The sequence below is a fragment of the Ylistrum balloti genome, unplaced genomic scaffold, assembly GCF_031769215.1.
Source record: "Ylistrum balloti isolate Yb309-2 unplaced genomic scaffold, AGI_CSIRO_Ybal_v1 Utg370298, whole genome shotgun sequence".
NCBI classification, from domain to species: Eukaryota; Metazoa; Mollusca; class Bivalvia; order Pectinida; family Pectinidae; genus Ylistrum; species Ylistrum balloti.
In genome coordinates this window covers 1337141-1359545 of record NW_026782224.1, presented here as the reverse complement: position 1 = coordinate 1359545, position 22405 = coordinate 1337141, and the positions used below count along the sequence as shown (strand labels likewise).

General features: G+C 37.1%; 1 protein-coding gene across 1 annotated transcript; it reads left to right on the top strand.

The window, feature by feature from the left end:
* The first annotated feature begins 1325 nt into the window (after window positions 1–1325).
* Window positions 1326–22397, top strand: LOC132553123 (uncharacterized). The gene is made up of 9 exons (XM_060217335.1): window positions 1326–1360; window positions 3991–4110; window positions 6122–6199; window positions 8641–8713; window positions 8939–9208; window positions 10585–10679; window positions 12148–12276; window positions 20713–20860; window positions 22092–22397. The coding sequence occupies exons 1-9, from the start codon at window positions 1326–1328 to the stop codon at window positions 22395–22397; spliced, it is 1254 nt and encodes a 417-aa protein (XP_060073318.1).
* The last annotated feature ends 8 nt before the right edge of the window (window positions 22398–22405 follow it).

Here is a 22405-nt window from a genome sequence, read left to right as displayed (position 1 = left end):
TATTTGCCTTTCTGTTGTGGTGACATGATTTATCATGAGTTGGACGCACCTCCTAGTGCACGATATTTCTGTTGTGGTGACATGAGTTGGACCCGATACCGCACCTCCTAGCCTGCACGATATGACATAGTTGGATTTATCGTGTTATTTGCCTTTCTGTTGTGGTGACATGAGTTGTGGTGACATGAGTTGGACCCGATACCGCACCTCCTAGCCTGCACGATATGACATAGTTGGATTTATCGTGTTATTTGCCTTTCTGTTGTGGTGACATGAGTTGGACCCGATACCGCACCTCCTAGCCTGCACGATATGACATAGTTGGATTTATCGTGTTATTTGCCTTTCTGTTGTGGTGACATGAGTTGGACCCGATACCGCACCTCCTAGCCTGCACGATATGACATAGTTGGATTTATCGTGTTATTTGCCTTTCTGTTGTGGTGACATGACCCGCCGCACCTCCTAGCCTGCACGATATGACATAGTTGGATTTATCGTGTTATTTGCCTTTCTGTTGTGATGACATGAGTTGGACCCGATACCGCACCTCCTAGCCTGCACGATATGACATAGTTGGATTTATTTGACTTTAATGCTTCTACTTATTTGTACTGAAAGGTGTTATATACCTGTGTATCTTGTGTTTGTTGAGAATGGAGATAAATATATGGTAGTATGATATATGTATACTTTATTGGAGGATGTTTGGATATGGCATATTGTTGGCTTTTTCCGCTTAAACGAGAGCTCTTGATTATCAATGAAAATCCAATCTCAATTTACTTGTTTTAAAAGGGTTGTGCAAAAAAGACAAAGACTTTTGGACTTTCAAAAGAAATTCAGTGAAAAAGAAATATTTAGTGCATGCAATACACTAGATAAAAATGTACCATACAGTCCCCCCGTCTATCTTCCTTAGGATTGGTCAGTAAATCTTGATGCTTAAGTCTTCAAAACGAGGACGACTTTAGACAATCAAACTTAACCAAAATAAACGCATGAATATAGATGGTGAAGTACAATAACATTATCTAATCAATTTCAAAAGTCTTTCACACAGAATGATTTTAAAAGAATATTGATTACGTTGGGGATATTCCAATCCGTAGCACTAAATCAGGTAGGATTTATTCAGGAAACACGTTGTAAGTTTACTTCAGTTTTTGTTAATTGTAAATCAGGCGGAAAGATTCAAGGATTCCATCCTCGAAACGGAATTGCGTCTGGATACTGCACAAACGATTAACCCTTCGAGCTACCAGGGAATCCGTAAGATAATCCAGGGAGCCCTCAGGAATGTCGACGACACAAGTCTTGCTAGGATGTCACTGGAAGAGATTGCCGAGCTCTATCACAGGTTTGGAATCACATCACATAAATAATGACAGCATCACCGTAGGAAGGAAATATGTCACGACCTATTGTTAGTGATATCACACTAAAAATATCTCATTAGTCGGTACAGTACAAGATACAAATATATTAGCCAGCACTTATCAAACAATAATTGTCTTTCTATTATACTTATTAAACTTATGTGTATTCAACCGCTCGTCAATCTGTCATTTAGAATTCTCGTCTTGTATATTGTAAATTAATTTTCATATATCTGAATTTTTTGTGTAATATAATAGCTTCAGTAGTGTATGGAATGTTTATCTACTTTAAGCCTTATAACTTATTAGTATCTGATTATGTACACATACTGCTGTGTATGTTGTACGTGGACAATATGTACACATACTGTTGTCTGTTGTGTATGTTGTACGTGCACAATATGTACACATGCTGCTGTCTATGTTGTACGTGTACAATATATACACATACTGCTGTCTGCTGTCTATGTTGTACGTGTACAATATGTACACATACTGCTGTCTGCTGTCTATGTTGTACATGTACAATATGTACACATACTGCTCTCTGCTGTCTATGTTGTACGTATACAATATGTACACATACTGCTGTCTGTTGTGTATGTTGTACGTATACCATATGTACACATACTGCTGTCTGTTGTGTATGTTGCACGTATACAATATGTACACATACTGCTGTCTATGTTGTACATGTACAATATGTACACATACTGCTGTCTGCTGTCTATGTTGCACGCGTACAACATGTACACATACTGCTGTCTGTTGTGTATGTTGTACGTATACAATATGTACACATACTGCTGTCTATGTTGTACATGTACAATATGTACACATACTGCTGTCTGTTGTGTATGTTGCACGTGTACAATATATACACATACTGCTGTCTGTTGTGTATGTTGTACGTATACCATATGTACACATACTGCTGTCTGTTGTCTATGTTGTACGTATACCATATGTACACATACTGCTGTCTGCTGTCTATGTTGTACGTATACAATATATACACATACTGCTGTCTGTTGTGTATGTTGTACGTGTACAATATGTACACATACTGCTGTCTGATGTGTATTTTGCACGTGTACAATATGTACACATACTGCTGTCTGCTGTCAATGTTGTACGTATACCATATGTACACATACTGCTGTCTATGTTGCACGTGTACAATATGTACACATACTGCTGTCTATGTTGCACGTGTACAATATGTACACATACTGCTGTCTGTTGTGTATGTTGTATGTATACCATATGTACACATACTGCTGTCTATGTTGCACGTGTACAATATGTACACATACTGCTGTCTGTTGTGTATGTTGTACGTGTACAATATGTACACATACTGCTGTCTATGTTGTACATGTACAATATGTACACATACTGCTGTCTGCTGTCTATGTTGTACATGTACAATATGTACACATACTGCTGTCTGTTGTGTATGTTGTACGTATACCATATGTACACATACTGCTGTCTATGTTGCACGTGTACAATATGTACACATACTACTGTCTATGTTGCACGTGTACAATATGTACACATACTGCTGTCTGCTGTCTATGTTGTACGTGGACAATATGTACACATACTGCTGTCTATGTTGTACGTATACCATATGTACACATACTGCTGTCTATGTTGTACGTGTACAATATGTACACATACTGCTGTCTGTTGTTTATGTTGTACGTGTACAATATGTACACATACTGCTGTCTGCTGTCCATGTTGTACGTGGACAATATGTACACATACTGCTTTCTATGTTGTACGTATAAAATATGTACACATACTGCTGTCTGCTGTCTATGTTGTACGTATACAATATGTACACATACTGCTGTCTGCTGTCTATGTTGTACGTATACAATATGTACACATACTGCTGTCTGTTGTCTATGTTGCACGTGTACAATATGTACACATACTGCTGTCTGTTGTGTATGTTGCACGTGTACAATATATACGCATACTGCTGTCTGTTGTGTATGCTGTACGTATACCATATGTACACATACTGCTGTCTGTGTTGTACATGTACAATATATACGCATACTGCTGTCTGTTGTGTATGCTGTACGTGTAATCAAAAATATTTTAGTGGAGTTTTTTTTATAGTTATTATGAGTTTTAACAGAAATTCAACATACATACGAATTGTCTTACCTATCAAGGGGTCATTAATTCTATAAAAGATACTTTTGCGTGAAGATATTTAAATGTGATGATATGGTATCCATATTAATTCAGAATTATTGATGAAGATTAAAAAGGGAATACAGGATTTCTGTAACGTCACATTCATGTTGATTGTAATGTATAGGCCTACTACAGAACCAAACAAACACCATTCACATGTTAAAACAGAGTTAAAACTGATGTTGAAGCACACTACCTTAGAGTAAAGAATACATATGTTATAGACTGTTCTAGTGCTTCACAGTTAGAAAAGAACCCATTATTAAATAGAATAGAAGATGATCCTATTTCCGCTGTAAATCACCTGATGTAGCCATGGCTAAACATATTGCATGGTCCATTGATTTAAAATGGGGAAAAGTGCGCTCACCAGACTTGTGCTTGGTTTCAGATATGTGAATACGCTCCAGATTTTCTGCCCACGCAAGGACATGTTAGGGGGAGTGGGATGGGGCTGGTATGTGTGTACCGGCTTCTCAACCAATGACAAATGTTTGGTTTACGTTGTCACGTGAGTATGAAAAGTTACATCGCAATTGTTACGCCCTGTCTTTATATAGAATCAATGTTATTCGGTTTAAATCGACATCCCGGTAAAAAAGGAGGTTTCGGTGATGCTACATCAGACATCTGCTTCGTCCTTCTAGGACTAGTCGGTGATGCTACATCCTACAAGTGAAGTTCTTATTTGTTGATCGACAGTCTGGCTTTATAATTTTTTGCGACATTATATGATAACACATGCGCACAAACACCGCCGTTTGTAAATAAACCTTGCTACTCACTTAAATCGCTCGCGACAAGTTTGGATGTTAATGTCATTCATTTCGTAATTCTGAGTTGACTTAGCGCAATTAAATAATATTTACCATACCCGTAACAAAATCCAGTACTGACAAATGTGAATTAACCTGCTGTGTCACTTCTGTTGCTGTCATTTCTGCCCGCCATCGTGTGTCCGTGTTTTCAAAATGAACTGCCTTGTTTTTGAAACTATCACGTGACGTTATCAACGCCAAATTTGAGAGAGATTTTCCGCACCAAAGTAGTTGTCAAGCTGGACACTGGAAATCGATTGTGAATAACGGGATAGCATAGAAACGTAACCGAAAGTTTAATAAAAATCGCGCGTACAATTACTGACAAAATTTATGTTTTTATCGTGATGTCCCTCTAACTAAGACTTGTGTATTCATGAACAAATTTTGCAACGGTGAAAGAATCATTTTCGGTCCTTGTAAGCATCAAAATTGTTTTCCGGACAAACAGATAATGGTATGCTATCCGTAAATACCAAGATGTTTTACCTTGAACCTCGAATATCATCTATTGTAGAACTTATAATAAAGAATACCACACCGACTTCTGACCTTATTTACAAATTACCCGTCAGGACAGCTTACTTTTAAATCAGATATTTACACCGAAGGATGGCAATGTCAAGGTCATTTCCAACCACAAGAGATGGGGTTTCTATGTCGGATGTACATGTAGCAATCTCAAACACAATGTACACCTACAACTCAGTATTGTGACAAAATTTTCAATACGCGACATAATCTGTATAGACCATGATGGCGAATGTCATCGATGCAGACTGTAAAAGACGCAGAGATGGAAAGCACCTTTAAGGACAAATTTAAAGTAAGATATAGTATTGTCGAACAATTATCTAAACTCCAGCATGCAGTTGTTTCGACCTTCTAGGACTCGTCGGTGATGCCACATCAGACATCTGCTTCGTCCTTCTAGGACCCGTCGGTGATGCTACATCATACAACTATTTCGACCTTCTAAGACTCGTCAGTGATGCTACATCAGACATCTGTTTCGACCTTCTAGGACTCGTCAGTGATGCTACATCATACAACTATTTCGACTTTCTGGGACTCGTCGGTGATGCTACATCAGACATCTGCTTCGTCCTTCTAGGACCCGTCGGTGATGCTACATCATACAACTATTTCGACCTTCTAAAACTCGTCAGTGGTGCTATATCAGACATATGCTTCGTCCTTCTAGGACTCGTCGGTGATGCTACATCATACAACTATTTCGACCTTCTAGGACTCGTCAGTGATGCTACATCAGACATATGTTTCGACCTTCTAGGACTCGTCAATGATGCTACATCGGACATCCGTTTCGTCCTTCTAGGACTCGTCAGTGATGCTACATCAGACATCCGTTTCGACCTTCTAAGACTCGTCAGTGATGCTAAATCAGACATCCGTTTTGACCTTCTAGGACTCGTCGGTGATGCTACATCAGACACTAGCCCCCATAATTCTTTTTTATATATTTTATATATAACTAATAACTTTAGAACAAGGCCAAGTAACGGTATATATAGTGGCATGCAGGACAACACTTATTAGTCCGTAAAAAGTGACTGGTGTCTGAATATACGTCATTTTTGTGATATCTTTGATTCAGTTTCGTCAGTTTTGAGTTGCTTAACGGTGAGCACTTTGATATTGACGTTTGATTGTTGATTGTCATACTAAACCTTGTTTTGTTAGTGATGAAGAAGAGGACAGACTCTTGACACAGGACATCAACCAAGTGTTTAAATGTGGAAGAAGACAAATACAATCAAAGTGAGTCAATATCTACACATTTACGGAGTAAGTATAGGTAATCCTAAATACAAAGCCTTTGTCTCCCGCGTCGCCAATAAGGCCTTTTCTTTTGTAGAAATTTACACTATCCTTTACATTGGTCTGTGATGAGGAGATTTGTTCTCTTCGTTTTCTAAAACCTTTTTTGTTAATATTTTTTTAACTAAAGAATCCAATATGGAAGACAAATAAAGACACTAAAATTCAAAATTACCTCCCTTACATTCATAGACAAATGCTACATACAGGGATGGTTTATCATGGTATATATATATTTATTTACTTGTTCATTTTTTTCATTTCTCTGCTCTTGATTTCTTTATTAATTTTATCTCTGAGTCCTTAGTTGTCACAGTTTCGCTGCTTTCTGTGACTCCGTTTCAATCTTAATATTTACCGTATATGAATTAATTCCACGGTGAAGGGTTGAGTCCTACACCCAGTTGTAGACTTCAGTTTTAAATCCATGATGTCATGCTGATGTTACACTTATCGTCGGCTCTCCACTTCTTATTTTATACAATCCCAAATCTACCTTATATGGGTCCAAGTGATTACAGTTATCTATAATATATTCTTATAACAAGTAATATATTTGAGCAACAATTTTACGAATGTAAAAACGGCAAACGTTAATTGTATCTACAAAATTTATATATCATCTCCAAACAAACCGTACATTACTTCATCGAAATAACGGTTTCTGTAACCTAACTGAATCAAAAACTTTTTTCTTCTCTTTTTTTCCCTGTTAGTGTTTGTTATCGCCTTTTTGTGACCATAAAGCCCATTGTATTAATCTCAATATCTAGAATACACTCTAACTTTAGTCAACAGACTGGTTAAAAGTCTAACTTTAGTCAACAGACTGGTTAAAAGTCTAACTTTAGTCAACAGACTGGTTAAAAGTCTAACTTTAGTCAACAGACTGGTTAAAAGTCTAACTTTATAATCAACAGACTGGTTAAAAGTCTAACTTTAGTCAACAGACTGGTTAAAAGTCTAACTTTAGTCAACAGACTGGTTAAAAGTCTAACTTTAGTCAACAGACTGGTTAAAAGTCTAACTTTAGTCAACAGACTGGTTAAAAGTCTAACTTTAGTCAACAGACTGGTTAAAAGTCTAACTTTAGTCAACAGACTGGTTAAAAGTCTAACTTTATAATCAACAGACTGGTTAAAAGTCTAACTTTATAATCAACAGACTGGTTAAAAGTCTAACTTTAGTCAACAGACTGGTTAAAAGTCTAACTTTATAATCAACAGACTGGTTAAAAGTCTAACTTTAATCAACAGACTGGTTAAAAGTCTAACTTTATAATCAACAGACTGGTTAAAAGTCTAACTTTATAATCAACAGACTGGTTAAAAGTCTAACTTTAATCAACAGACTGGTTAAAAGTCTAACTTTATAATCAACAGACTGGTTAAAAGTCTAACTTTATAATCAACAGACTGGTTAAAAGTCTAACTTTAATCAACAGACTGGTTATAAGTCTAACTTTATAATCAACAGACTGGTTAAAAGTCTAACTTTATAATCAACAGACTGGTTAAAAGTCTAACTTTATAATCAACAGACTGGTTAAAAGTCTAGCTTTATAATCAACAGACTGGTTAAACGTCTAACTTTATAATCAACAGACTGGTTAAAAGTCTAACTTTAATCAACAGAATGGTTATAAGTCTAACTTTATAATCAACAGACTGGTTAAAAGTCTAACTTTATAATCAACAGACTGGTTAAAAGTCTAACTTTAATCAACAGACTGGTTATAAGTCTAACTTTATAATCAACAGACTGGTTAAAAGTCTAACTTTAGTCAACAGACTGGTTAAAAGTCTAACTTTATAATCAACAGACTGGTTAAAAGTCTAACTTTAATCAACAGACTGGTTAAAAGTCTAACTTTATAATCAACAGACTGGTTAAAAGTCTAACTTTATAATCAACAGACTGGTTAAAAGTCTAACTTTAATCAACAGACTGGTTAAAAGTCTAACTTTAGTCAACAGACTGGTTAAAAGTCTAACTTTATAATCAACAGACTGGTTAAAAGTCTAACTTTAATCAACAGACTGGTTAAAAGTCTAACTTTATAATCAACAGACTGGTTAAAAGTCTAACTTTATAATCAACAGACTGGTTAAAAGTCTAACTTTATAATCAACAGACTGGTTAAAAGTCTAACTTTAATCAACAGACTGGTTAAAAGTCTAACTACAATAAACAGACTGGTTAAAAGTCTAACTTTATAATAAACAGACTGGTTAAAAGTCTAACTTTAGTCAACAGACTGGTTAAAAGTCTAACTACAATAAACAGACTGGTTAAAAGTCTAACTTTATAATCAACAGACTGGTTAAAAGTCTAACTTTATAATCAACAGACTGAACTCGATATGCTTTTACTGTTTGCAGTGCCCTTAAGGAAGAATTAAAACTACAGAACCCTAAAGCCGCCACACCTCTCACAGACGCCATTACTCAGAAGGTAACGGCAGTGCGCATGTGCCGTTTTTTCTGTAGAGAAATACTGTGCTTTATCATCCTCTCAGATGTCTGCTTTCAAATCGATTAGTGAAACTGTGACGCAGACCAAATCTGATAATTATCCAATTTTCCAAATATTATAAAGTGTTACTTATGTAAAAGTGATTGCTACAGTACCGAATCCCTATAGACATTCTATCAGTGTGACATTGTCTCTTGATTTCAGGAAAGAGTCGATGTCCTTCTGATCGAGGGAAAGGATGCCGACTACATAGTACAGGAACTTCTGCGACGCAATGTTTTACGTCATGTCGACCAGCTGTCTGTAGTGTTGAACACAGTGAACAATGCCACATCAGTATCCGACTATCAAAAACAAATACTCCTGTTCAAAGCTCTTCACCAGGAGGGATTCAGGATCTTCCATTTTGAAAGAGATCCAAATCATGTTTTCTCTAATAACCCCTGGCGGACAGGATGTTACACAGTTTGTATGGTAATGTGTTTTGTCTGATGTCGTCCTGACACATGTAACTGTCATGGCTGTTAAAGGGGTATTTTTCATCATGTTCCAAAATCTGCCTTTACAGTGAAGTCCTGTAATTCTGTTTGACACAAGCTTTAAGCAATACTAAAAATATCTGAATAGTAAAACTAATAATCTATAAGTAGCTTATAAATATCTCTGTGCCGACATAATCGCTCTCATGGATTTAAACAATGGCGGAGCGAGGAGACGAATGATAGTGTTTGCGTTGCAGGTTTATCTAAATAGCTTATATCATTTAATTTCCTGTACGTGATGGGTAAACCTGAATTTATAGAACTTTTCCTCACAACATTCAATATATGCTATTTAAGAGGCGTTCTATTAAATTCAGATGACCTAAAAATACCCAAATCGTATTTCTGTATTAGTTATATCTAATGACATCCCCATCAAGGCCACTTGTGTGCAAATTTTCGATAAAAGCTGCGTTTGGTGATGCAATATAAATATAAATTACCTTGTGATCAATCAATTATCAAAAAGGTCACAATTGTTCGCTATGTATTTTGTCGATTCAAAATCCCGATCAGAATTCAAAGGAGAAATCAAACTTACCATGTCATCTCTCTGTTCCGCAACCGCGCGGATTTGTTTCAACGGAACTTTGTTCCCACCAGGGGGCGCAGTGTTTGACTCTATATTTGGATAAATGTTCTGTTTGGTGCGGGTTTTCACACACTGACCACGCTGAACATTGACTACATGCCATCTACATACTAACAGCGCATTCTTTCGCCTTGACACATGTTATAGCGAATGCTGTTGTCGTTGATTCATTGTTCATTCTCGTCCGTATTTAACCTTTCTTTAGTTTATTGGGATTGTGCTTTGATCTTGAATGACCTTCAGGAACCTGTACTTTCATTGTAACAGATATTTTATACGCCGCCGGAGGCGGTCGTATATAATCGTCATCTCCGTCTGTCCGTCCGTACGTCCATTTCTTGTGAACGCAACTCCTCCTAAACTAATCATCAGATTTTCATGAAACTTGCTCAATGTCACTACTACAATGGGTAGATGTGCATGAAGGGGCGATTTTTTGGTTCTTTGATTTTTGTAAGATTGATGCCATTTTCAACTTTGTATCTGTAGCTTGCTCTTAGTGGAGCTTTGTGAACGCAACTCCTAAACTAATGATCAGATTTTCATTAAACTTGCTCAATGTCACTGATACAATGGTTCGATGTGCATGAAGGGGCAATTTTACGGTTCATTGATTTTTGTAAGATTTATATATTTTGTGGTGGAGTGTATTGTGTCCACGGCACTCTTGTTGATTTAATCTCGACCAATAACTGTGGTTTCATGTTCTTTACCAGATGAGGGAGAGAGAGGTGGAACCCCCGATAGCTGTACCCGAACCAAAGAGTTTGGAAGCAATGGATGATCGCACACTGGTCAACACTTACTTCAGGTAATGATAATGTCGTGTTGTGATACCAAATTAAGATGATGAAGTATATATTTATATATAGAGACACATCTGCTATACAAACATATATCTATATCGTAAACATTGAACAATCAATCAAAATAAAAAAAAAAACAAGAGTTAGTTATCCATACACAAAGATATCACACGTGTTGATTCATTATAGAAAAGAAATTTCACAAATCAGTTGTTTGTATTGATCTATGTGAATGAATCAATCAAATTAAGGAACACAACTTATCGGTCATTGTTAATGATCAATCAAATTAAGGAACACACAACTTATCGATCGATGTAAATGAACCAATCAAATTAAGCGAAAAGCTACTCCTCAGTTTGACGTAACAATAGTCTGACGTAACAACAGTCTGACGTAAGAGTGGAGCATTGTCTTGGTGGCATTGTTGTAAATGATAATTGGCTCATGTCATTGTGTACATAGGTCAACCTTGATTTTTTTTTACTCTGATCGAATACTACTCCCGCCGTTCAAGGTATATTGGACTTACTGTATATGGGCAAACATTGTCACTGTCAATTATTGTAGCAGCACAATAGCTTGACAGAAGACTGGGAAGAGTTTGCTTCATTGAGAATGGAGTGTAGCTCTTTAAGTTTCTGCTTATACTGTAGAAATCTCGTTGATAACCCTTTATGTTCGTGTATGGAAAACGAAGAGACTAATGAACACTATTTGTTACATTGCAGTCTTTTCCAGCCAATCCGTGTGCATGCCTTTGTTGCAATAAATCGCCCAATCTTAAATAGATTACTCTTTTTCGGTGATGATAAATTATCAAACGATGAATTTGTATTAATTTTTTCTTGTACGCAAAATTTCGTCTTCAGATCGAACAGATTTGAATAATGTTACTACCCCGAACATACAGCCATAGTTATATCCCCAGTATAATGTTACTACCCTGCATCCTACAGCCATAGTTATATCCCCAGTATAATGTTACTACCCCGAACCTACAGCCATAGTTATATCCCCAGTATAATGTTACTACCCTGCATCCTACAGCCATAGTTATATCCCCAGTATAATGTTACTACCCTGTATCCTACAGCCATAGTTATATCCCCAGTATAATGTTACTACCCTGTATCCTACAGCCATAGTTATATCCCCAGTATAATGTTACTACCCTGTATCCTACAGCCATAGTTATATCCCCAGTATAATGTTACTACCCTGTATCCTACAGCCATAGTTATATCCCCAGTATAATGTTACTACCCTGTATCCTACAGCCATAGTTATATCCCCAGTATAATGTTACTACCCTGCTTCCTTCAGCCATAGTTATATCCCCAGTATAAAGCATACCCTTTAAACAAACGTATCATTATGAATGTTACTGGATTCCAATGCTCTGATATCTAGTCAGATAATAAAAATCCCTCTTCATCAATTTTATCAAAATGTTCATTTTGATTTTACCAGTTTTGTGATGTCGAATGAAGTTCTGTGTAAGGAAATTTTAAGGGTTGGTGACATTGACGATGGTGGCTGGGATGTTTGTGTCGATGACAAATACAGACCGTCCTCGCCATGTCTAGTCTACTCATTCGGGTAAGTTTACTTTTTATCATTTTTATTATTAGGGGATTAACGTCCTCTATTATGGCCTTTAGGCCTTTCAGAGGACGAGAAAAGATAGGAGGGAATAGAAGGGGAGAAAGTATGTAGTGAGAGGAAGGGGAATATAGGAGAGACTTCGCGTCCGAGGGTTTTCTTCTGGTGCTTTACACCGTCCCGATCTTCATCCGGCGATGTGTCGTCCGAGGGAGGAGGGGGGATAGAGAGTATGTAAGGCGGGGTCGATTTTAACGGCTCTACTAATATTTTTGTTTTAGGTCCGAAAAATTGTGCGACCTCTGTAACTATGGCGTTTAACTTAATGAGCTAAACGTATGGGACTTACGACTGCCGTTAGGCGCTGGCCCTGGGGAATTATTTAAATCATAAATGATTGGGGAACCTGTTTACTTGAGGTGTACCGATATGAGATTTCGAATATATAATTCTATCCTACCGCATTTTAATTCCTATTTATTCATCAGGGTTATATATATATATATATATCCTACGCTATTCATATCACTGCCCTGATGTACTATTATAGTATAATTTTGAGAAATAGTGTGCTAAATGCACTTAATAGAAAATTAACACACCGTGTGTGCGACCCTATTGGAACTAGTCGGTAAACTGTGTAATTTGATATTATATATTTTGGATGGCCGTCCGAGAGATAATTATCCTTGTCATTATCCCTACCTACGTATCTAGGAACCCCTGGACCGGCTTGCAATAAGCTTTCTCTTTTTCGAATAATCCAGATGGTTCTTTTTCGTGCTAGGGCGGACCAACCTTCACATGGGACACCACAGCTTTAAGTCCCATCCGACGGACTGTATGTTAGTAAAAAGTTTTTAGTGCGCATGCAGGTTCATTTTTTTGTCCTTTCTTCTTTCTTGTCTGCCTCTTTCTTCTGTTGAGTCTGATCCATCTGCACCAATGTCTTCATTCTTTTTTTTAATAGACCACTTTCACTGGTTATCTCATTCCGACGTTTTATAGTATATATGTGCTATATGGTGATTTATTAGTAGGGGTTGAACGGTATATACCTATAACTGACCTTATGTGCAGGGGAGGGCTATTATTTTTAACATGCTGGATAAAAAAAGGGGGGAGGGGGCCGGAAGGGGAGGCGGGAATGAAGCATGCTGGGATAAAAAAAGGGGGGAGGGTAGGTGGTCGGGAAATGAAGAGGGTCATATTTGGTATTAATCTTATTAATTCTATGTTGAGTATTGTTTTGTTTGCCCATATATAATCTGTTCTAACTGCAGAAATTAATAATAAGTACTTTAAAAATGGTGAAGTTTAAAGGTAGAAACAAAACTAGCTAGGGTAGGATTGAAGTTGTGATATTAGTCTGGAATTATGATCAATCAATGCCTACTTACAACTCTTATGGGCCAGATATGTATAGGTAGAGATTTTCTATATTACTTTTATAACGCTAGATTTGTTCAAGATTAGTTTGGGGGTGGGGGCTTGGAGGGGGGAGGTGGTAGGGGATGGTTACCTGTAACTGTATGTAGGGTAATACTGTAGGGAGAGAAGAGCCAGTGCTTTTAGGTTGTTCCTAACAGTCGTTAGACATGCACTCGTATATTGTATAACTATTTATTTGGGTATTTTATTGCTATTTTTTGTTTTTGAGTGGGGGAGAGTTAATTCTTTTAGTTCTAAGAGGGTTGAGTATTCGTTTTACCGGAACCGGAAGCGCCACAGGAGCCACGTCGGATGGCCGGACTCCCCGCATGAGGTCAGAACAAAGACGTTGTAGCACTCCTAATCCGATGATCAGATGTTTTTATGTAGTTTGTTAGAATGTGTTAGATAATCCGGCTTGTCTATTCTTACTATATAGCATAGCCGGTTTATCCCTTGGGCCCTACCTAACTTACTTTTTAATAACTTTTATGTTTGGTTTATGTTCATTAAGTTAATGTTATGCGGAGAGCACCTATCCATTTATCTATACGGACCGGAAGTACTACAGGAGCCACGTCGGGTGGCCGTACTCCCCGCCTGAGGTCGGAACAAAGACGTTGTAGTACTCCCTTACCAGTGATGTGTATAAATACTTATACTGTTGTGTTTTAATTAGTACTCAAAGATAAATTTGTTAAACTGTGTTGGATAACCTGTCCTGTCTAGTATTACCATTTAGCGAGTTCAGATTATCCCTTATGCCCTTCCTAACTGGTAAACGTTCCGGGACACTTAGGATAACTCCCCAACACATATTTACCCTGTGGGGCAATACCGTGGGGAGAGAGGAACCAGTACTGATATTTCATATCTAGCTGTTTAACAAAGATATTATAGAATATCCTAAAACTATTCGACTTTTGACCCTGCACCCGTCCTTATTTTATTGTACAAGTGATTCCCGCCTGCAGGGTATAGGGCTATCAATATACTGTAGTTTATGAATATAGTCACTTGTATTGGGATGTTATTTATGGTTAAGGGGAGGTAAATCTTATATAATTTTCGTTTCTTTTTATATTTCGTTGATTTTATTTATTTTTATTAGTACTATAAGATCCTGCTCATTAATCCAGTCTTCTAATAGTTGACCTCGATTGTCGTCATGTTCACTTCCCCACAGAGAATTATGGGCATTAAAATCTCCGGCTATAATGTGGTGTTTATATCTATTAGTTAGATTTGAAATGAAGTCTAATTCTGATTGGTCAATTTTGATTGATGGGCTAATGTCTATATTAAAAATTCCATTTATATTTAAATCTCCGATATATAAAGGTGTTCTCTACCTGTGTGACTGTTAAATCTCCGATATATAAAGGTGTTCTCTACCTGTGTGACTGTTAAATCCCCGATAATTAAAGGTGTTCTCTACATGTGTGTCTGTTAAATCCCCGATAATTAAAGGTGTTCTCTACATGTGTGTCTGTTAAATCTCCGATAATTAAAGGTGTTCTCTACATGTGTGTCTGTTAAATCTCCGATAATTAAAGGTGTTCTCTACATGTGTGTCTGTTAAATCCCCGATAATTAAAGGTGTTCTCTACACTGTGTGTCTGTTAAATCCCCGATAATTAAAGGTGATTCTACACGTGTTACTGTTAAATCCCCGATAATTAAAGGTGTTCTCTACATGTGTGACTGTTAAATCTCCGATATATAAAGGTGTTCTCTACCTGTGTGACTGTTAAATCCCCGATAATTAAAGGTGTTCTCTACCTGTGTGTCTGTTAAATCCCCGATAATTAAAGGTGTTCTCTACCTGTGTGTTAAATCTCCCGATATATTAAAGGTGTTCTGTTAAATCCCCGATAATTAAAGGTGTTCTCTACCTGTGTGTCTGTTAAATCTCCGATATATAAAGGTGTTCTCTACATGTGTGTCTGTTAAATCTCCGATAATTAAAGGTGTTCTCTACCTGTGTGTCTGTTAAATCCCCGATAATTAAAGGTGTTCTCTACATGTGTGTCTGTTAAATCCCCGATAATTAAAGGTGTTCTCTACCTGTGTGTCTGTTAAATCTCCGATAATTAAAGGTGTTCTCTACATGTGTGTCTGTTAAATCTCCGATATATAAAGGTGTTCTCTACATGTGTGACTGTTAAATCCCCGATAATTAAAGGTGTTCTCTACCTGTGTGACTGTTAAATCTCCGATATATAAAGGTGTTCTCTACATGTGTGTCTGTTAAATCTCCGATATATAAAGGTGTTCTCTACATGTGTGTCTGTTAAATCCCCGATAATTAAAGGTGTTCTCTACCTGTGTGTCTGTTAAATCCCCGATAATTAAAGGTGTTCTCTACATGTGTGTCTGTTAAATCCCCGATAATTAAAGGTGTTCTCTACATGTGTGTCTGTTAAATCCCCGATAATTAAAGGTGTTCTCTACCTGTGACTGTTAAATCTCCGATATATAAAGGTGTTCTCTACCTGTGTGACTGTTAAATCTCCGATATATAAAGGTGTTCTCTACATGTGTGACTGTTAAATCCCCGATAATTAAAGGTGTTCTCTACCTGTGTGACTGTTAAATCCCCGATAATTAAAGGTGTTCTCTACCTGTGTGACTGTTAAATCCCCGATAATTAAAGGTGTTCTCTACCTGTGTGTCTGTTAAATCCCCGATAATTAAAGGTGTTCTCTACCTGTGACTGTTAAATCCCCGATAATTAAAGGTGTTCTCTACCTGTGTGTCTGTTAAATCTCCGATATATAAAGGTGTTCTCTACATGTGTGTCTGTTAAATCCCCGATAATTAAAGGTGTTCTCTACCTGTGTGTCTGTTAAATCCCCGATAATTAAAGGTGTTCTCTACCTGTGTAACTGTTAAATCCCCGATAATTAAAGGTGTTCTCTACATGTGTGTCTGTTAAATCCCCGATAATTAAAGGTGTTCTCTACCTGTGTGACTGTTAAATCCCCGATATTTAAAGGTGTTCTCTACCTGTGTGTCTGTTAAATCTCCGATAATTAAAGGTGTTCTCTACCTGTGTGTCTGTTAAATCCCCGATAATTAAAGGTGTTCTCTACCTGTTTGTCTGTTAAATCTCCGATAATTAAAGGTGTTCTCTACCTGTTCGTCTGTTAAATCCCCGATAATTAAAGGTGTTCTCTACCTGTGTGTAATTAAAGGTGTTCTCTCCCTGTGTGACTGTTAAATCTCCGATAATATAAGGTTGTTCTCTACATGTGTGACTGTTAAATCTCCGATAATTAAAGGTGTTCTCTACATGTGACTGTTAAATCCCTGATAATTAAAGGTGTTCTCTACATGTAACTGTTAAATCCCCGATAATTAAAGGTGTTCTCTACCTGTAACTGTTAAATCCCCGATAATTAAAGGTGTTCTCTACATGTGTGTCTGTTAAATCCCCGATAATTAAAGGTGTTCTCTACCTGTGTGTCTGTTAAATCCCCGATAATTAAAGGTGTTCTCTACATGTGTGTCTGTTAAATCCCCGATAATTAAAGGTGTTCTCTACATGTGTGTCTGTTAAATCTCCGATATATAAAGGTGTTCTCTACATGTGTGACTGTTAAATCTCCGATATATAAAGGTGTTCTCTACATGTGTGTCTGTTAAATCTCCGATATATAAAGGTGTTCTCTACCTGTGTGTCTGTTAAATCCCTACATGATATATTAAAGGTGTTCTCTACCTGTGTGTCTGTTAAATCCTCCGATAATATAAAGGTGTTCTCTACCTGTGTGTCTGTTAAATCCCCGATATATTAAAGGTGTTCTCTACCTGTGTGTCTGTTAAATCTATATTAAAGGTGTTCTCTACATGTTAAATGTTCTCTACCTGTGTGTCTGTTAAATCCCCGATATAAAGGTGTTCTCTACATGTGTGTCTGTTAAATCCCCGATAATTAAAGGTGTTCTCTACCTGTGACGGTTAAATCCCCGATAATTAAAGGTGTTCTCTACCTGTGACTGTTAAATCTCCGATATATAAAGGTGTTCTCTACCTGTGACTGTTAAATCTCCGATATATAAAGGTGTTCTCTACCTGTGACTGTTAAATCCCCGATAATTAAAGGTGTTCTCTACCTGTGTTCTCTACCTGTGTGTCTGTTAAATCCCCGATAATTAAAGGTGTTCTCTACCTGTTTGTCTGTTAAATCCCCGATAATTAAAGGTGTTCTCTACCTGTGTGTCTGTTAAATCTCCGATATATAAAGGTGTTCTCTACCTGTTTGTCTGTTAAATCCCCGATATATAAAGGTGTTCTCTACCTGTGTGACTGTTAAATCTCCGATAATTAAAGGTGTTCTCTACCTGTGTGTCTGTTAAATCCCCGATATATAAAGGTGTTCTCTACCTGTTTGTCTGTGTTCTCTACCTGTGTGTTAAATCTGTTAAATCCTCTACCCGATATATAAAGGTGTTCTCTACATGTGTGTCTGTTAAATCCCCGATAATTAAAGGTGTTCTCTACCTGTGACTGTTAAATCCCCGATAATTAAAGGTGTTCTCTACCTGTGACTGTTAAATCCCCGATAATTAAAGGTGTTCTCTACCTGTGTGTTCTCTCCCCGATATGTGTGTGTGTGTCTGTTAAATCCCCGATATATTAAAGGTGTTCTCTACCTGTGTGTCTGTTAAATCCCCTATAATTAAAGGTGGTCTCTACCTGTGTATGTTATATCTCCGTTATTTAAAGGTGTTCTCTACCTGTGTGTCTGTTAAATCTCCGATATATAAAGGTGTTCTCTACCTGTGTGTCTGTTAAATCTATATTAAAGTTTCTCTAAATCCCCGATAATTAAAGGTGTTCTCTCCCTGTGTGTCTGTTAAATCCCCGATAATTAAAGGTGTTCTCTCCCTGTGTGTCTGTTAAATCCCCGATAATTAAAGGTGTTCTCTACCTGTGTGACTGTTAAATCCCCGATAATTAAAGGTGTTCTCTACCTGTGTGTCTGTTAAATCCCCGATAATTAAAGGTGTTCTCTACCTGTGACTGTTAAATCCCCGATAATTAAAGGTGTTCTCTACCTGTGACTGTTAAATCCCCGATAATTAAAGGTGTTCTCTACCTGTGTGTCTGTTAAATCCCCGATAATTAAAGGTGTTCTCTCCCTGTGTGTCTGTTAAATCCCCGATAATAAAAGGTGTTCTCTACCTGTGCGTCTGTTAAATCCCCGATAATTAAAGGTGTTCTCTACCTGTGACTGTTAAATCTCCGATATCTAAAGGTGTTCTCTACCTGTGTGTCTGTTAAATCCCCGATAATTAAAGGTGTTCTCTACCTGTTTGTCTGTTAAATCCCCGATAATTAAAGGTGTTCTCTACCTGTGACTGTTAAATCCCCGATAATTAAAGGTGTTCTCTACCTGTGACGGTTAAATCCCCGATAATTAAAGGTGTTCTCTACCTGTGACGGTTAAATCCCCGATAATTAAAGGTGTTCTCTACCTGTGACTGTTAAATCTCCGATATATAAAGGTGTTCTCTACCTGTGACTGTTAAATCTCCGATAATTAAAGGTGTTCTCTACCTGTGTGTTAAATCTAATTAAATCTCTACCTGTGTGTCTAAATCCCCGATATTAAAGGTGTTCTCTACCTGTGTGTCTGTTAAATCCCCGATATATTAAGATCAAAACTCGCAGAGACACTCAAAAATCCCCGATAATTAAAGGTGTTCTCTACCTGTGTGTCTGTTAAATCCCCGATAATTAAAGGTGTTCTCTACCTGTGTGACTGTTAAATCCACGATAATTAAAGGTGTTCTCTACCTGTGTGTCTGTTAAATCCCCGATAATTAAAGGTGTTCTCTACCTGTGTGTCTGTTAAATCCCCGATAATTAAAGGTGTTCTCTACCTGTGTGACTGTTAAATCCCCGATAATTAAAGGTGTTCTCTACATGTGTGACTGTTAAATCTCCGATAATTAAAGGTGTTCTCTACATGTGTGACTGTTAAATCTCCGATAATTAAAGGTGTTCTCAACCTGTGTGACTGTTATGTGTTCTCTACATGTTCGACTAAATCCCCATAAGCACCATAGGTGTTTCCTCTCCTGTGTGTCTTTACTCTAAATTTAACAAGATTTAAACAAGGATCACGCCGTCATAGCCATCGTCTAAGATTTAATAACATGCTTGGCAAGGGGTTCTATGAACAGTAAATACACTGTGTCATTCAAAATGTCGTTGAGATTTTTGTCTGCCCATTCTGTGTTCAGAAGAAAAAAAACTTTCAGTAACATGATGACCTAGTGTTAAATATTCAGCACAAGTTTGGATTGTAGAGCATGCTTTTGAAGAAAACTGTACAAAATCATCTATTTATTTTCTTACGGAAATCGTACTCCTCAGTTTACCATTTAAACAGATATATGCTATTTTTGATAGTGCTAATCCGATTTACTTTGATTGCGTCATGACAGGTTGGCTTTGTTATACACAGAATTAAATATTTGTGTAATTTATAAAATCAACAAAACTTAATCCTGATGAAGTAATAAAATTTAATCCAGGCAGAACTTTTCGTGAACAGTGCATAAAATCTATGACCCAGCGAATTTTCAGTTCCGGATTTCCCCATGCGATATATTCAGACGGTTTCGCTGGAAGTATACCCCGCTATTTCGTCTTTGCAAACTGACCTCAAGATATTTTGATGCTTACAATAGTTTTAAAAGTCATTAGAATACGCAGAAAGGTACAAAACAGCCAGAAAGTTTGAAACTTGGACAAAATACTCGTTTAAAAACATTGTTTTGCACAACTGAGATACAGAATTATTGACCCCGGTGTTTGTGAAAGACAAAGCGAAAGTAAAACATTCAATGCACCTGTGGCGAATCGCTTCTAAAATCCAAGGATTTATGTCATTAAGATATTAAATGAAGAAGTACTCTGTTACCTGACATTGAATGTACTAACCACTATGCGTCCGACTTAATATACATGTTGTTGTCTGTTGATTAGTATTGGACTGGAGGATCAGCGACGGTCTAAATTGCAATGGTTTCACAATCTCGGCTTGTCGGACAAGAATAGCACCATAACGAGGAAAAACATTAAATGGAAAATGATGGATTTGAAATCAATCCGTACCTCGTTAGGACATAATGATGTAAGTAGTCACTTTGAAGTACCTCTATACCATATAGCATTTCGAAAAAAAAACTTTGATAATACATATCTGCATCAAATCTCTATACAATATTCAAGGTAAGACTTTGTGATTCGGAATGCCTCTATACCATATTCAAGGTAAGACTTTGTGATTCGGAATGCCTCTATATCATATTCAAGGTAAGACTTTGTGATTCGGAATGCCTCTATACCATATTCATGGTAAGACTTTGTGATTCGGAATGCCTCTATATCATATTCAAGGTAAGACTTTGTGATTCGGAATGCCTCTATACCATATTCATGGTAAGACTTTGTGATTCGGAATGCCTCTATATCATATTCAAGGTAAGACTTTGTGATTCGGAATGCCTCTATACCATATTCATTGTAAGACTTTGTGATTCGGAATGCCTCTATTTCATATTCAAGGTAAGACTTTGTGATTCGGAATGCCTCTATACCATATTCAAATTAAGACTTTGTGATTCGGAATGCCTCTATATAATATGAAAAGTCGGTCTTTGATACTCGGAATGCCTCTATATTATATAAAAGGTGATATTTTGTGACTCGGAATGCCTCTATATCATATAAAAAGTAATATTGTGTGACTCGGAATGCCTCTATATAATATAAAAGGTGATATTTTGTGACAAAGAATGCGTCTATGTTCAATAAAATGACAGACGTAGTGACTTGGAATACCTCTATGTTCTATAGAATTCCTGACAAGGGTTCTGAAGTCATTATTTCCTGTACTGTGATGTGATGTGTTGTGTACTGTGCTGTGATGTGTTGCGTACTGTACTGTGATGTGTTGTGTACTGTACTGTGCTGTACCGTGCTGTACTGTGCTGTGCTGTGATGTGTTGTGTACTGTGCTGTGATGTGTTGTGTACTGTACTGTGATGTGATGTGCTGTGTATTGTACTGTGATGTGTTGTGCTGTGTACTGTGCTGTGCTGTGCTTTGTACTGTGCTGTACTGTACTGTACTGAGCTGTACTGAGCTGTGCTGTACTTTGCTAGACTAGACTGGAAAATACTTCCTAGAGCTGTGACGTTTATCTGTAAATCAGAAAATGTTGTATAATTATCTCTTTATTTAACTCTGGTTTATCATCAGACATTTGATCGACAATCCAGATATACCGCAAACCATTTTCATTGAAAAACATAGACAGATTAATGTGGATATCATGTAGGATTTCTGTTTATATATTTCAGCGCCAAATCGACATTTTAAAAATGGACATTGAGGGGTCGGAATGGTTAGCCGTCCCCAATATCCTGGAAACTGGAATCTTAAATCACGTCAAACAACTGTACTTGGAAATCCATGTATCCGTTAACAATAGACGAGCTCGTGACTGGATCCCAAAATTAGATCTGCTCCGACAGTTACATGATGTAGGATTCCGACTTTTCTGGTCTCACCCCAACCAAGTTCATTATAATACCGCCATATCGATTTACACCAAGCGGCACGTGTCATCCTGTTATGAACTTTATTACGTTAACATAAATTTATGATATCTATG

Coding starts and splice junctions, on each gene's coding strand:
- LOC132553123 (XM_060217335.1), top strand. CDS start 1,326: ATGTCACTGGAAGAGATTGCCGAGCTCTATCACAG. Junction 4,111..6,121: donor TGTTTGGTTTACGTTGTCAC/GTGAGTATGAAA, acceptor TTGTTTTGTTAG/TGATGAAGAAGAGGACAGAC. Junction 20,861..22,091: donor CCTCGTTAGGACATAATGAT/GTAAGTAGTCAC, acceptor TATATATTTCAG/CGCCAAATCGACATTTTAAA.